This window comes from Haemaphysalis longicornis, unplaced genomic scaffold (genome assembly GCF_048455015.1).
Source record: "Haemaphysalis longicornis isolate Haplotype H1 unplaced genomic scaffold, Haemaphysalis longicornis Haplotype H1 scaffold_29, whole genome shotgun sequence".
In the NCBI taxonomy this organism is placed as follows: Eukaryota; Metazoa; Arthropoda; class Arachnida; order Ixodida; family Ixodidae; genus Haemaphysalis; species Haemaphysalis longicornis.
This window is the reverse complement of record NW_027526331.1, coordinates 2,556,189-2,573,335: the sequence shown is the minus strand read 5'-3', so window position 1 is coordinate 2,573,335 and position 17,147 is coordinate 2,556,189. Positions and strand designations below refer to the sequence as shown.

At 48.9% G+C, this 17,147-nt stretch overlaps 1 protein-coding gene across 2 annotated transcripts in view; it reads right to left on the bottom strand.

Moving 5' to 3' along the window:
* LOC144173118 (transformation/transcription domain-associated protein-like) overlaps positions 1–17,147 on the bottom strand; it is a 141,123-nt gene that overhangs the window by 93,558 nt on the left and 30,418 nt on the right. For both annotated transcript variants that reach the window (XM_077701631.1, XM_077701632.1), the window contains exons 7-9: positions 15,719–15,928; positions 11,811–11,977; positions 11,022–11,118 (exon numbers count right to left, since the gene is read on the bottom strand). In XM_077701631.1, coding sequence (XP_077557757.1) covers positions 11,022–11,118; positions 11,811–11,977; positions 15,719–15,928 — 474 coding nt within the window. The remainder of the gene's footprint in view (positions 1–11,021; positions 11,119–11,810; positions 11,978–15,718; positions 15,929–17,147) is intronic.

The following is a 17,147-nucleotide window of genomic DNA, read 5'->3' as shown; positions in this document are numbered from 1 at the left end:
CTGCCTAATTTATGTTTGCTTTCGCCAGCCTCAGCCAATCGCACAGCTGGGCACCTATGACATCATAGGTTCTGTTGCACAAAATGAGCTGGTGGGTCACATGGTCGTTCCTTTTTTTCCTTAATTACATAGCTTGTTTAAGCGAAGTGTGCGTTAAAAGTGGTGCCAGTGTGACTCTTCTAACGAGGCCATCTTTTGAAGGAACCAAACTTTTGTTTTGTCTGCACGACCCCTTAAAAGGGACAGTCAAGGCAAAACCGAAGTTGGTCTGAACGGCATTCGCAGAAAACAAATATACCGGTCTCTCAGTCAGTACTTTGAAAATAATCGTCTAATCAATAAAAAAAGGAAGCTAGCAGCCGCCCAGGAGCAATGACGTAAACGGCGACTGGGCGGATTTGCCAAAAGTCACGTGACGAACAACAGAATGAGAACCGCGCACACAAGCTCTCAAAGAAACACACAAAATCTTTTTTTTTGCAGGTTCACTTTCATAAGTCTCGAGCAATTATAAATGTACAGGTATAATTTAAGCCGTGCCGACCTTCGCGAGCTGCCAAGCCACGGCGCCGGTGCAGGTTGCGACGGTTATTGCAGGTTCGGCGAAGTTATCTGTTATCTCCTTGTTTACATCATGGCGGCAAGTAGCGTGTCGACCTTCCATGGTTCCACTCTTCTGTGGACAGCAACTTGCGTCTGATAGAACAACTTTTTTGGCCCCTCACATAGCACTGCCTGCCAGAACGAAGTTTCGCACCCAGGCCCGCGACGGCCGAAGCTGTGTGTGTGTTGTGGTTGCGTTCGCTTTGCGATGAAATTGGACGGCGTGCTCCTGCGGGTGGAACTGTGCTTACTATGTTGCAATTATCACTAGCGATGATTCAACCCCGCACCGGGCATGTAGACTGATTTCATGAAAGAGGAAAGCGGCCCTAGATATGCCTTGCACTGAAAATCGTTTTTGTGAGAAAAATAATAATAATAATAAAAAAAAGGCAACCGTGTAATTTGTTCAGGTCAAATAATTTTAAATTTTCTCATTCTGAAACTGTGATCGGAGAGGGGGTCAAAAGTCATTATTATATTATATATCTAAAGAAAAAGAACTATACACATGTCCTTCGCAAAGTTTACTCGCCACCGATGTCAAGCACAGTCCTCCCCAACCTGTTGGTGTTTCTTTTCCGCACTCATTGGCGTCGCAACCTCACCAGGCAATCGGTATTAACAATTCATTTGCATCGAAGACAGACAGTGATCGAAACCACCTTACCTCCTTTGCTGGTAGCAACCCTGATCCATCGTTACACAACGCAGTTAGCCTAGACGCTGCATACCGTACTTACCCGATTCTAACGCGCACTTTTTTCCGAAAAATAGGCCGAAAAATGGCATGTGCATTAGAATCGGATACGAAACCGAAACTGCCGAAACAGCGGAAATTTCATCCCACCCATCGTCATCGCCATCTCAAGATGCCGCCAAAGCTTTTAGCAACGATTTTTTGGACGATGGAAGCCTAGGCGCCTAGGCTTTTCTATCAGCGTTCACACAAATCGTCAAATCGTTCCACTTGCGCGCTTGATAACAGCAATCGCAGCAGCGGCAACGAAGGTGCGCCGCTTCCACGAGTGGCTTATGAGCGGCTCTCACGCGTTCAAAACGAGCCTCTGGGCGCGCGAGGCGCGGGCCACAATCCCATTGACCATGGTTGAACGTTTGATCAGAAGTGTGGCATCGCGAACACGCTTGACGACACTGAGGACAAAATGTTGTAGTCAGCGGAAAGCGACAAGGAGTGCTCGGAGAGCAACGAGGAGTGAGATGAGTGAAATTACTTCGGGAAATAAATCGCCTGTTTCTTTCGCATTCGTTTTTCTGGGTCACAAAGTTCCGTGTGTGTTACAACCGGAGGTGCAAGTTTTTTCGGTTTTTTTTGCCTGGAAAATCAGGTGCGCGTTAGAATCGGGGCCGCGGTAGAATCGGGTAAGTACGGTAATTTATTTTGCCCAGTTCCTTCGCACCCCTGTGGGGCTTTAGGTAAACAAACGATAGACACGCCGCCACAGTGCACTCCCAATCACCCACCTTATCTCCTAACCCTATTCTTATCTATTGCGTTACAGCACGCTCATCTCCTACGACTGTACCCCACGCCTACTCACAACGTAGAGCCGGGCCAGGCTGAGAGCACGGCTTTCCCGTCTTTTGTGCTTGCGACGTCGAGCTGATGTGCGTCCACGATGCTTGGTCGATGCAGCCGCAGCAGCAGAGCTCTGTTTCGGGTTCGGTGAACGCTCGTTAAGACGATTACACGGCTCGGAGGAAGCTCGCCTGGGTTCTAGACCTGGTGCAAAGGCTATGACAGTTAATCACCGAAACCCCAGTGACGTACCTTTTATTGCGTTACAATGCAAAACCACCGAACTGATACCACGATTTAAAATGCGATAACACCAAAATGACCACCTATGAACCTCGCCCTTTTACCATTCAATGTAAAATGTTTCAACAAGAACTGATCTTTCTTGCAGTGGTAAGCGTTACGACGCAGCATGGAAGTACAACGTGTTTTTCGTAACCCCAGTGACGTACCTTTTATTTGGTCACACATCCCAGAGGCAAATGTCATACAACTGACACCCACTACCGCATTCTAGCTGAGCGATTGGCTAGACGCAAGCTATGCCAGCTGCTGTATGCTGAAACTGTTTAAACTTGGTCACTCGCCATCCCCACAGTTTCCCTTAAACTGTGCTTACCCTACACCTCAGTGAAATCTCGTTAATTCGAACTTCAATAATATGAATTGATGGATCATTCAAACTGTACGATTTGGTCCGGCCAGGCTTCCCGGGAGTCTGTATATTAAAAAATTCAGTTCACTCGAATGCGGCAGCGTGGGTGGCTTGGGGCCTGACAAACGGGCAGAGAAACGCAGCCGTTTCCTACGCACTAGGCATTGCCGCTTACGGAACGAAAAAAAGAACAGAAGACGATAAAAATCTACCATACCTTCCTAAAGGAAGTTGAGAGAAGCGCTAAAGCGGCGATTTTTCGCTGCAACAAGTAAACACATCTACGAACGATCTAAATGTATACCGATACATGATTTATGAGATAACGGTATATTATTGTACATCTTATTCATGATGTCTGCATCTATTGTCTTATTCAGAACCATTCCTTTTTTCGCGATGATCAACTGACCATTTTAACACAATAAAAGCCAGGTTTCACGCATGTAGACTCAAGTAATTTGTTTCCGGGATACTTTTGGTTACACAAGAGTTAGAGCCGTTTTCTGAAATCCCACTCCCTTCATAGATGGGCCGTACTTCACTGCAGAACAGGCAATGTGGGAAAGCCTGCTTGCAAAGACCAAGCTTACATTGATATCCTGAAAGTCGGCTTCACTTCTAAACAAAGGCGCTCTACTAGGAAGACACTTTTTCAGGAGCAATTTAAGTTGTCTATTTATGGAGGCCCTGGGACCATTGATTAGGTACTTTTTACCAGGCCTTTTCGGTCTACCAACCAGTCTTAGGAGAAATGCATCAGTTTTTTGACAGGACGCTATTGGTCCCACTAACACTCGTGCCACACGAGGCCTTAAAATACCGAATGACATCATTTGGGCGGGCCGCGCTACACGCAAAAACGCAAAGGCATCAAAGTGCCAGCCATGATGGTGATAATGATCGAAAAGAGAAATTCCCTCGTATTTTAGGAGTTTTTAACATAAAGAAAATGTTATGAGAAAAAGTGTTTTCTAAAAATGGTGTCAGCCGTTTCTAAAAGTGGCTTCAGCAGCTGCATGCCGTTGCCTGCCAACGATAGCCAAATCCGAAAAATTCAAAACGAGTAACAGAATGTTTTGCCCTGTGCTGCTGTTTTAGTGAACTTCATCTTCTTCAGAACTTTGCCACCAAGAGTGCACAAAAAAAATCGTCTTATTTCGAAGTTCAGCTACGTTTCCGCGTCAACACTCTGGTGCTGAGAGTGTTTTTGGTTTCATTTGGTGCTCATCGCGTTCGAGAGTAAGCAGATTTACGGCGTTCGTAAAGGCGAATGAGTAGTGCAGAACTCCATTAACCAGAAATGACATTAGAGTGAATGGCATTAGATTTTTGACATTATACGGTTATAAGGGGGTACATTAGAAGGTACATTAGACGGGAATGGCAGTAGACGGGTGTAAGAAAGCTGTCGCCTTAAAATTAAGTAAAACCAATATGAAACCACCATAGTGCCCATTATGGAATACTTATTCTTGGCTGATTACCGTATTTACACGATTGTAAAACGACCCTTTTTTTCAAATTTGACAATCCAATGTTGGGGGGTCGTCTTAGAATCGAAATCGAACCATGTACCGCTTGCAACGACAAGAGAGACAAGAAATCAGGGGTGCTTCGAGGTGTGAACGGCTTTGCACGCTCATTTCCATGGTTACGGTGACCATTTCATACATTCTGGCGTCAATAAAAATGATGCACCTTTTGTAAGTTGGACCTAGAGCGACTAAACTCCCACTATCGCGTTCGGAAGTGTACTAAGCAACGTGATATGATAGTGGCTACGTTTGCTAATACTCATTTTGTTTATTAGAGACCACAACGATAAAGCCGGTCGTGTTAGAGACGAACAAAATGCTTCGTGAAAGCGAGTAACGTGCTCAGCCGCCATGTTGTTTTAATCACGATCGCGCGTGGCTGCTGCCGGTTGCTTCGATTTTCATCTCGAATAGTTTCCCGCTCAACCCAAAGCGCACAGTTTTCCGAGTGCTTATGCAAAAGCTTTTCTTTTTTTAGCATCTACTGCGCACATTACGAGTGCCTTTATGACGAGCGCACGGCTCTTGAGGGAGCACCGATAATCGATGGAAGAGCCGCCGTAGGGGGGTATTGGTAGTTGACGGAAGAGCTTCTCTTTGCGTCGCCGCGTGCTCCTGTCGCTTGTGTCCACGACCGGCTTTCTCGAGTCACTTCTGTCTGACATGAGTGCCGTAGGCTCGAAGAACACTCGGCGCTCGTTTACGGCAGCGTTTAAGCGGGCTGCTATTCTTCATGCTGAGGAAACAAACAACTGTGCAGCAGGACGGAAGTTCGGAATCGGTGAATGTGTGGTGCGGAAGTGGCGGCTTCAGCGCGAGGAAATTTTCTCATGCGACTCCAAGCGCCGTGGCTTTCGCGGGCCGAAGTCTGGCTGTTTTCCGGAACTAGAGACGAAGCTTGCGGCCTACGTGACTGACCTACACGATCGATCGCTGTTGGTCACCTGCGAAATGGTCACGCAGCAAGCCCGTGTCTACGCTGTTCAGGCAGGGATACCAAGGTCTCAATTCAAAGCTAGTAAAGCCTGGGCGTCTAAATTTATGAAGAGGGCTGGTTTTTCTCTACGTCGCCGCACCAGCGTGTGCCAGAAGTTGCCGGCCGCATACGAGAAGAAAGTCCTCGCCTTCCATAGGCACTTCCTCAAACTCCGCGACACCCGACGGTACTTGCTTGGCCAAATCGGCAATGCCGACCAAACTCCCGTCTACTTCGACATGACGAGCAACACGACAGTGAGCGTGAAGGGTGCACACCGACGTAAACCTGCTCACAACGGGAAACGAAAAGCTCCGTTTCACTGTCATGTTGTCGTGCTTGGCGGATGGCACCAAACTCCGCCCGTACATCGTCTTCAAACGGAAGACGATGCCTACAGAGGCACTTCCCAAAGGCGTGGTGGTACGGGTGAATGAAAAGGGTTTCATGACGGCCGACATGGTCGTGGAATGGTACCGTCTAGTGTGGCTCCTGAGGCCGGGGGCATCCCTCAAGAAAGACATCCCCAACATGCTAGTGTTGGACTCATTCAGAGGCCACCTTACCGCCAAGGTAAAAGTGGTGCTCCAGAAGGAGCATACCGACATGCTTGTCATCCCCGGTGGCTTGACGGGGCAGCTTCAGCCTCTCGACGTGGGGGTCAACAAGCCCTTTAAAGACCTCCTGCGCCGCGAATACAACGAGTGGATTTCGTCAGGAAGCCGCGAACTTACGCCAAGCGGGCGTGTGAGGAGAGCCTCCCTGGCTACTGTGTGCGGGTGGGTCCTCTCCGCATGGGCGGCCGTACCACGCGATGCCGTGGTGCGGTCGTTCGCGAAGTGTGGCCTCACACTTGACGACGACGTGCTGTGGGACTGCAGCAGCAATGACGGCAGCAGCACCAGCGAGGACGACTCCAGCGACGATGAGTAATCCTCCTCCGCAACCACGTGAATAAATTTCCCTTGTGTAAAATGCGCACTTTTTTTTTTTTTTTTTGAGATGCGATTTTGGGGGGGGTCGTCTTACATTCGAGTCGCCTTACAATCGTGTAAATACGGTACATCAAGGTGTACACAAGCGCAGTGGTGTGTGGTGCACTGAGGAGGAAAATTTTGAAGCATCAGTGTGGCCGTCCCTAAAAAAGGGATGGCGGGATGGACTGCCAATTGTGTTTTGTTTAGTTTCAAAGAAGATGAATAGTAAGGCTTCCCTTACGTTCACCCGTTGGAGCAAGAAGTGCTCGCTGCTGCCTTCAAGGAGAAGAGACACACTGCAGTCGGGGACTTTTTCAAGTATCAAATTGTTGACTTGCCTACATCACAGTGCAGCGCTGTTATTCTTCAGTCCCACTAGTTCAAAGTTTCATTACAGTGTAGACTGCTTATAATGCATGTCGCAGGAGCCGTCAAAATCCACACTATAAGCGGTGGCGCACTATGAACAAAAGATGCACAAATACAGCCACATCGCAATTTACCTTTTAATCATTCTTTGGTTATCATAACTCAAACAAACGCCGCTTAAAAACAGGCACGGTCTTTTTTGGTCCTTTTTTTTTCCACAATGGATGCTGCTGCATGGTTTCACAAACCACAAGCGCAGCTTTAACTGTGTGCTCGTGTTTTGTGGGGGGGCCGTCTCCGTTTCTTAGCGTCTAGAAGAACGGGTCCCACAAGGAGGGAGGGAAGAAGGCCAGCTAATGTGGACGGTGCAATGTGATCAGAATGTTAGCCAGATTTTTTTTTTTTTTTTCACCCCATCTTGCATTTGCAATGCCGAAGGCAGCCGCTTATCAGCACAACGTGCAGGTAATAGAAACCATGGCGTCGCAGCTCGCTATCTCCAGGTGTTCGAAAAGAGAAAGGGCGGTTTCTTATCTGCACAAGGTTCTAACAGAAAAAACTTTTCCGGCAAGTGGAGCTTGCTAGCTCTAGAGGTGCGCCAAGAGCAAGGGCAGTTGTGGTTATCCCGCATGTGCAAATGGAATACACGAACTAAAGGGCGCCCATTTTTCTTTTATCTCTGTGTAACTTAGAGGACAGCAGGCAGCGTGCGCTGTGTCAGATGGCTGAACACTTTTTTTTTCTTTTTGTGACCCTACAACAATACCAGAGTGGCACCAGTCGATCAGCGGGCTCGCCAAAAAACTGCACTACAGTGTAGGCCGCTTAAATGTGTGCCGCGGGAGTCTTAAAAAAAACACACTATAAGCGGTACCGCACCATAATAACCAAACGTGTGTGAATCCGACCATGCCGCAACCTACCTTTCAATCATCATTTCTTTACCATCACTCAAACGAAGGCCTTCTAAAAACAGAGGCACGGTCTTTTAATTTGTCTTTTTTTTCCCACATCAGCCGCTGCTGCAAGGTCTTACAAACCACGAGCACAGCTTACACTTCCTTCGTGTTTGTGTTTGGAAGGACCCCCGGCTGCGTTTCTTAGCATCTATGAACAGATGCAACAGAACAACGTGACAAGTACGCAAGTAGGATTTTTTTTTAAGCCCACTGCACTTGCGATGCCGAACGCGGTTGCTTATCAGCACAACGTACAAGTAGTGGAAACCTCCTCCGGCGTTCCGCCTCACTATCTCCAGATGTTCAAAAAGCGCAAGGGTGGCTGCTTATCTGCACAACCTTCTAATAGAAACAACTTACAGCCCAGGGGAGGGGGGAGTACAAGGGATGAAAGTACAAGGGATAGTGCAATAGAGAGATTTTCAAAGCCCATGCAATCTACCAGCAAGGTAACTCATCTCTCGACTTGCTAGAAAAAGAACATGAATTTCTTGATAAACAACCGCTATCCTTGCACCTGTGTCCTGTATGTAAATATCAACACAGGGCATCCTCGATTTACCAGTCCTGGAAGGTCCGCGGGCAGTCCGAGGACTGCGTTCGGACCGGAAGTCCCATAGAAATACATGGAAAAATCGAGCGCCGGATAGCGGCTCGTGCAGTCCGCGGACGATCCGGGACTGATAATCGAGGAGGCCCACAGTTTCATGTTCTCACTTTCAATTTCCTGTGTATATATATTCTGCCACGACGAAATAAGCTCATTGTTGTTAGTCAGCGCCCAGTCTTGTCAGGCTTTCTTGGTCCCGTCCCAGCGCCGATTGCCCAGTTACTTCAGCTATACAGATTTTTTCGGGGCCCCAGCACTGGACAGCTTCCAGACTATTACCGTATCTACTCGCGTAATCCTCACACTTGCTAAAATCCTCACACCCCAATGTGAGCCACCTTGCATAATCGTAGCTCCCTTAAACATGCGGCGGTGACAGCCGCCTGCTCGCAAAACCTGCGTGATTTACGCGCTCTCCACCGCTCGCCCTCTCCGCCGCCGCTCAGTTCGGCGGAGAGCACCGTGTACCCCCGCACCCTAACTTGTATTACCCACATGGCAGCCTAGCGCCATCTCACAGATGCTACTTACACTGTCATTGAGCCGGTTTTAGGTGCACGCAACTAGAAGGCATTCGCGTAGGCCACGGTCGTCGTGTCCCCGTCATTCAGCAGCAATCAGTCAGTCCCATCTCATCAGTGGTCGAAAGCTCGCTTTCAGCCATCTTGAGAAGTTTTCCTTCACTTTATTCAAGGCTGCTTTCGAGGCTGCTAACAGAAAAAAACGGGTGGGCCATGCGTTTCATGCGGCGCAATGCCCTTTCTTTGAGGAGTTTCACAACGCTGTGCCAATACCTGCCCGAAGCCTACGAAGACAAAATCGTGGACTTCCACCGGTTTGTCATCAGGATTTGGCGGCAAAAGAACTTTTTGCTGTCGCTGATTGGGAACGCAGACCAAACGCCTCTCAATTTCGACAAGCCCAGCAACACAACTGTGGAGCAGAAAGGCGGGGGCACTGTGTATGTACGCATGACTAGCGCGGGGAAACAGTGGTGCTTGGTGATGCTGGCTGTGACAGCGGACAGGCAGAATCTACGTAAGTACATCACCTTCAATTGGAAGACCCTCCCCAAAGGAAAGTTTCCCCTTGGTGTGCACGTGTGGGTGCAAAAAAAGGGTGGACGAGTGCTGAACTCATGGTCGACTGAATCAAGACTGTGTGGGGCGGCGACCACGAGCACTTCATCTTCCACCGCAGCTCGTTGTTGACAGCTTTCAGGGCCATCTCGTGGAGCTGGTTCGTGCGAAGTTGAAGGAACTGCACACAGACCTGGCTGTCATTCCAAATAGCCTAACGTGTCTTTGAACAAGCCGTTCAAGGATAACGTTCGAAGGCTGTACGCAGAGTGGATGGCTGCAGGCCAACTTGCTCTGATGCCGGCCGGCAAGACCAGGACACCGTCGGTAGAGCTGCTGTGCGGCTCGATAGTTGACGCCTGGGTGATGATCGGCACAGACGTTGTCGTCAAGAGCTTCAAAAAGACAGGCATATCGAATGCCCTGGATGCCACTGAAGACCACTTGGTGTGGGATGATGACGAGGCATCTGAAGCCGACGAGGCAACAACTAGCGATGTCAGCACTGACTCGAACTAGGACTCTTCCCACTTTTGTTCCACCTTCTCCAGACCATCGGCCCCGAAAGTCTGCTGCATTTTTTCCCCCACCAAAAGGCCCTTTTCAGGGCCAACGACGTGATGCACTTGCGGGAAATGCACTGCGCACAGTCTCCCACCCCTGCATCCTCTCAAACTTCCAGCGCAAAAACTGCGAATAAAATCGCCTGCGAAACAACACAAATAAGGGCATCTAGACAAGTTTCACAGCACGTCTTCCGCCGTACCCAATATTCTGGGCACCAAAGTCCCCTGTAATGAACGATGCCATTTTAGGAAGGACTTTTGTGGTTTCAGTGCACAAAAAAAGAGGCACACAAGTACAGCAATTTCCCCGACGCTTGATTTTGTTGAGCTTCAGGTGTACGGCACGCATATGACGATGCCCGTATTTGGGTCACGAGACAGGATTGGATGCACAGGCGAGCGAGGGCGGCAATTTTAAGACGGCTAATCCAGAAGAGACGGTTTATGCTGTCGGTGCGTGTCGGCAAGCAAGCAAGGTAGCGCTGCACGGATGTGGAGTTGCAAGCCATTTCGAGTTAAAACAAAAAACTAAACAACTAGTTGCTATTGGCAAAACTCAGCTTACGGGCATTAAAAATACAAAGAAAGACTACTACATTTGGTGGAATTGGCAGAAAGCAGGTTGGCAACATTGAAGCCAAACTTTTTTTTTTTTTACCCCCAGCATAATTCTCGCACCCCTAACTTCACACAGAGTTTTCAAAAAAAAAAAAAAGTGTGAGGATTACACGAGCAAACATGGTACTATATAATTAAAAATATTGCGCAAACTAGCGGCAAACCCATCTGTGCCACGCCTACAGAGCCCGGAAGTGGCCGCACCAGCCACGCTATGGCCAGTGCACACACACCAGAGACAGGAAAAGCCACCCGTGCACCGCATCTGCTGGGTGCGAGGCTACATTCCCAGTTCAACTGATGGAGCAGTCTACGCTCTGCTCTGATAAGCCAGTGGGAGGAACCACCCATGCAAATGTGCTCATCATTCCCGTTTTTCTCGTCTACGGCCACCATAAGCGCACACGACACACACTCATGGTTTGCGTGACCGAGAGGAGACCAGCTGGCAGGTTGTTATGTGCCCTGGGTGGCCGGTCGGTAGAAAGCCAGGGGGACCAGCCCACCCAGGGGCGCAGAGCCCTCGCCCACCTGGTAGATCTTGACAATGTAGGCCAGAAAGGAGAGCGTCTTGATCTGGGCCGCCATGAAGTCCACAAAGACTTCGCGGTTGAAGGACGGGTTCATCCTGCACACACACACAGCACACCACCCCCGCCGGCGGTCAAGCCCCGGTCTCGCCACAGCACACGACTCTCAGCACTGACATCCACCGAAACGCCCTCAAGACGACAAGAACTGGTGCTTCCTTCAGCACATCCGCTTTCCTTCCCTCCCCTCCCCCTTTCAGGAATCTTTGGAATTAGGAGAGCAGCAGCAGAGTTAAGATAAAAATCCTTATGACAACGCCAAAAAAAGTAGCCTTCCTCCAAAATGGGAACTGTTTTAAACTCGCAAAGCTGTGTCTAAGAAAAGCAGCCCTATTTCATAGCTACAAAAAAGGGGAAAGTAAATGTTGTGAAATCAAAGTCCCTTCCCTGAAGCAGTGTGTAAAAAGCATTAGCCTCAAACTGTGGCTGCTCATCAACGTTCCCCTCACAAGTCAAGGCTGCCTCATGCACTTCTAAACAAATCCGCCAAGGCCCTTGCGCACAACTCTGCGCCGAGCAGCGTTCGCAGTGCGGCCAGAAGGGCAGGCAGGTACGAGTTAGCAGTCGGGGGGGAAGGAGCCAGGGAAAGAGGCCCTGCGTGTGCATGCTTAGCTGCGAGAGAAAGGAAGAGAGAGAGAGAGAGAGGGCTCAGAGGCGAGTAACAGAGTCACCGCGCCTACGCAGGGAACAGGGTGAGAGAGAGTGGAGAGAAACTCGCGCCCCTACGTACCTGTGCTGCGGCAGGGGCTGCAGGGTGATGGTGTTGAGGATGAGCGGGATGAACTCGGCCACGTCGTCGTGCACGTTCTGCTTGTACAGCTGGTACATGAGCACAACAATGATGGGCAGCTCCGCCAGAACCTTCAGCGACAGCACCGCCCGCGGGATCACGTTGTACTGCACACGCATGCACGCATGCACCACTTCAGCCATCCCTGTCTCTCCGACGTGGAGGAGAAACTCACTCAACGTGGTATTCACCTACACACTCGCACGCCTCTGCTAGCCTCAGCTTTGGGCATGAACGTGTGCTTTCAGCTTTACGCGAGCACGCCAGCTAATCTCTCATCTGGACACGGACTATTCATATTTAAATTTTGGAGGGTTTAACACGCTGAAGTTACGCCTGGGCTGTGAGGCTCAGTGTAGGGGAGGGCTGTGGATTAATTTTGACCACCTTGGGATCTGTGACATGTGCAAAAATACAGCTTCACCTCATTATAAGACGCATGGATGTAAGAGACAATCGGGTATAAGAGACACCATTCACCCACATGGTTGGCTGCCCTATCCTTCCCATTAAATAGACCTCTTTTATAACAGACATCGGATTTTAGAAGATGGTTGGTTGTAACAGACAAGTTATCCTTGAATTTTGGTCTGGCTTGTAGCAGACATTTTAACTTTCGATGCGGTGCCATTAGTTGCGAACTGCAGTTGCTTCCATTGTGGAAACACAGGGGGACGAAAATCAAGAGGCATCGCAGATGTTGAGTCCTGGAAACGTGATGAACAGCCAGAGCACACAGCGGAAGAAGCTGTGCGGTCTGGCTATTTATGATGCTTGTGAACTCAACATCAATGATTCATCTTCCCCAAACAGTGAAAGGAGAGAGAAAGCTTGTAGAAGCCGTTGTAAAAAACAGTGTAAATACAGTCATGAAGCTAACAAAGCGTCAGAACTATTTCATAAATACCGGGGGCGGGCCAAACACATATTAGAATGAATGTTTTGCAACATCGTGTTGCATCATTTCGAGCTTCTTTTAGTCGTACGGTGGCCACATTGAACTAGGAGTTGATGAGTCAGTGAAAACGTGGTTCCCTGCTTATAAGAAATATCTTGTCTAAGAGACAGAAACTGCTCCCCGGTACGTGTCTCTGATAAAGGGGTTCAACTGCATCAAATTAACACTGGCATTTTCACTTGTCGCCTCCATCTACAGGTTATTCAAACGAAGACCAGCAACTTCTGCCTCTTCCCACCAAATGAGTGAGAAAATTGCCCGCCAACCGGCTCAACACTGTGTTTTCCGTAAAAGACACGTGAGCATGCCACACTAAAACGCTGCACGCGAAGAAAAAGCACTCACTTTGGTCCCGTAGCAATTCCCAGTTCAAAGCTGCTGTTTCTAGGCATACGCCAAAGCTGATGCCTCGGAATTGTTTAAAGGAGCACTGACACCAATTTTCGGCATTAATATTATTGTGCAGTTCGCTTCCTTCACTCCACAGAATACCCTGGCTGAAATATGAGCGGCCTGCGATGCGAAGAACATAGTTCAATTGGATCTCATTTATCGCGCCGACGGAGCAGCGTGCGGAGCGGCACTCAGCGAATGGACATCAGCATGACATCACCCCGTGAAGCCAAAAGAAGTGACGCGACAGCGCTTGTCAAAAACTTGTGACGTCACTTCACGCGCGCGGCCCCACGAGCGGCAAGCAGGCGCAACACACTCTCAAGCGGGTGCCGGTGACGTCTGGACAAAGCGGTGAGGTCAGGCCGGGATTCTGTCATATGCGCCGTTCGGGATGAAAGCATGGGAATTTAAAACAAACGATTTTCAGGCTGTTCAACGTAATTAACTATCGCGCGCTGAAGTATTTGAAGTGCTGTTTCAGGTTCGCCAGACCGTTAAGCATCAATAAAAGCAATAAAAGTGTAACATGAAATTTTCGTGTCAGTGCTCCTTTTAAGCTGTCCCTAATTCCCAAACATGGGCATGTCTCATACTTAGCTTTCACCGGAAGTAGGCTGATAGCTGGAAATCAAACGACTACACTCTCACTCGAAGCAAAGTACGCAGAGAGCCTCATAACGATCACGAGGCTTCAGAACTCGCTTCACAGCTGGGGAAAGTTCTATTAAAAATGGCTCTCGCTACACCAGCATCACAAGTGGTGCACCTAGAAAGAACGCTCTCATTTTGTCCCCCTTTTATCAACTAGCTGCCGTCACCCCGCTTTTAGTAACAATTTTCCCCCAAACTATCACCACCTTCTCTGTTGCCAGGCATCAGAACTTACAAATGGCACACTCATTCATCACCGTCAGCTTCCCTACGCCCACTGCAGGTCACAGGCCTCTCTCATAGATCTCCAACTATCCCAGTCCTGCGCTAACTGCGAACAATTTATCCCCGCAAACTACTTGATCTCATCTCCCCACCTAACTTGCTGCCGCCCCATGCCACACTTGTCTTCTCTAGGAATGCACTCCGTTGCCCATAAAGAAGCCATGAAGAGAAAACACAAGTTTGGTTCATTCAAAAGATTGTCTCGTTAGACTCATACTGACATTACTTTTAACGTAAACTTCGCTCAAATAAGCTACATAATTAGGAAAAACGGGAATGGTCATGCGACCCACCAGCTCATTTCCCGCAACAGAACCTATGATGTCACATGAGCTAAGCTCTGCGATTGGCGGAGGCTGGCAGAAGCAGACGCAAATTAGGTAGAGCTTACAAACTAGACGAACGAGCGATTTGCGCTTAAATTTAGGGTACATTCTTTACAAAGCAATAAGAATGATGGGACAAACAGTGGAAGTTACGAAAGCACATGTAACCATAGAAGTACTGATGCGTTCTGCTGTTCGTACTGCGCACAGCATGCTTGGTTTAGCTGCACAGCACTACGGGGCTTGGGGTTGTCTCAGACGACACTGGCCGATTGACGCAAGCAACGGTGTCTTACGTGACCCCATTTGTCGAGCGAGTACTGTTTCAGGGAACGAATATTTTCTCCCAGAACAAAAACAAGCCAGGTTTAAATGCGGGCAAAAACAAACCAAACGCTTACCACGGTATGGTGGCGCCATCTAGGTTACGGAACGTAAAGAAACGCGGGAACAAACCAACATTGCTGTACAGGGTGGAGACAACCTTTGAACGGTCCCGTGCCGCCGCAATTGGGCCAACGGGCTCAATGCGTTATTCTTTTCATTTGCCACGAGACCTAGCAACGCGAAACAGACAATATGATTCAAACTTCTTCTGTAAACCGCGTTGCGGCGATAATTTTAGCGCGGTTTTGACACAATGACTTGCTTCGGCGGCGAGCGAGCAACCGAAAATGGCGGCGCCAGCGTATACGTGTCTCTACCCTGTACGGCGGATGCGTGAATGAAGGTACTCTAGGCTGCAGAGTGATCGGTTCCTGTGATGTCATTTGGGACCATGAAAACGCACGATTGAGCGGGAAAATCTAAATTTTAACCTGAATTGTTTAATTTCTCAGTGAATAAAGCACCGTTTGTATCCGGACAAGTGCTGGGGGCACTATAAAACACGAAATCTTTCGAATAAAACCAACTTGCATTTTCTCTTCATGGCTCCTTTAATGACCAACGGTTATCTTGCCTTTGCATCACATGCCCTGCCCACGCCCATTTCTTCTAAATTTCCACCAACATTTCCTTAACACGCGTTTGTTCCCTGACCAACTCCAATCTTTTCTTGTCCCTTAATGTTACACCTATCATCTTCCGCTCCCTTGCTCGCTGATTCAGCACACTCATAGCCTGCAGCCAAATGCAGGAGCGGAGTTGATGATTGTTGCTCCACCTAGGCATCCTGCCAGGCAGTTTACACACGGCACACTCTGGGAACAGCGTTGGCGTCAGTGTAGTACCCCAAGGCCACCGACCGAGGCGCAGCTCCCGTCGGGGCCCTTCTTCTCGAGCTGGACGTTGGTGAGGGTGAAGGTCTCCTGGAGCACGGCCTCCAGGTTCAGCTCACTCAGCTCCTTGAACTTGAGCGGGAGCCGCGGCTCGAAGATGGCGTTCAGGTGGTTGGGTAGCTCCCGGTAGATGGTCTTCACAAACTCCAGGAACTGCTGGATCTGCAGGGAAGGAAGGGAAGAGGAACTGTGACGATACACACACTGCAATACCTCTGCTGCATCTCACTGTGCTATTGGATACACAGAAACAGCCCAGGTGAAGAAGAGGACTGGACAAAGGGGCAGCTGTGGCTCAACAGAAGAAGCAGCAAAAGAATCAGCCTAATGCAAACACGGTGAATCTTTCTTTCTTGTTGCTTTGGACTTTTTTTCTTAAACATCCTCCTCAACTTTTACATTTGACTTCCTTGTGTTGCGACTGTTCACACGGAACTGATAAACAACAGCGGCAAAAAAAAAAAAAAAGGTACAAAGAAACAGGGCGGAAGGACAGAGAAGCTGACAAACACGGGTGCCCAGCTATGACTAGACAGCATTTATGGTGCGCACACAATGAAAGGAAAAGCAGAAAGAACACAAAAGTGGGAAAGTTGAGCATGACCACGCACTATTGCTTTCGCCAAGTCACACTCACTGTACGTGCGACTCACTGTACGTCGAGCTGCGGTGGGTACCAGTTGACAACGTTAGGCCTAACATTGTAGCATCGCGCATGTTTCCGCCCTCGGCTGCTCAAGCTGGAAAATACTGGAGGCTCTGCACGAAATTGGCCGAGGCAGGCTCGCAGTGTTCTCCCGCCAAAACGCACCGAGGTAAAACCCCACAACCGAGCAAAGCGTTCATTGCCAAAGCAGGCAGCTAACATTTTCAAAAGCAGTTGCAGCGAGGGCAACAGGTAAAACAGAAACGTGGCAAGGTGGTCAGCTTGGGCATTGTCGTGCACTTACTAGCATTACAAACAACGCAGTCTAAAGACACAGGCGGAACAGGCAGTTGCATGGCATAAAAACACATTATTAGCCACATTTCTGAGTCATGCTTACGCTAGCTAAGTCATGCCACTCAAGCTACGGCCAGAAAAAGAAGACAAAATTCTCTCCAGCGCCTCCCAGTGCTTCGTTCAGCCACATTACTACAGCTGCGCTCCAACAATGGGATTTCTCTCATCTAACCATAATGGGGCAGAGAATTTATTCAAAATGAAGAGCGGCTCTGTTGAACCAAGTCGCTGTCAACACACCAGGCAAAAAGAGGCCCCGATGGTGGTTCTAACCATTAAGCGATTATTCGCATTCACGAAGCAAGTGTAGTGATACTTAAAGGGGCCCTGAAAGGCTTTTTGAACACACTAAATGAAATAGCGCAATCGTTAGATTGG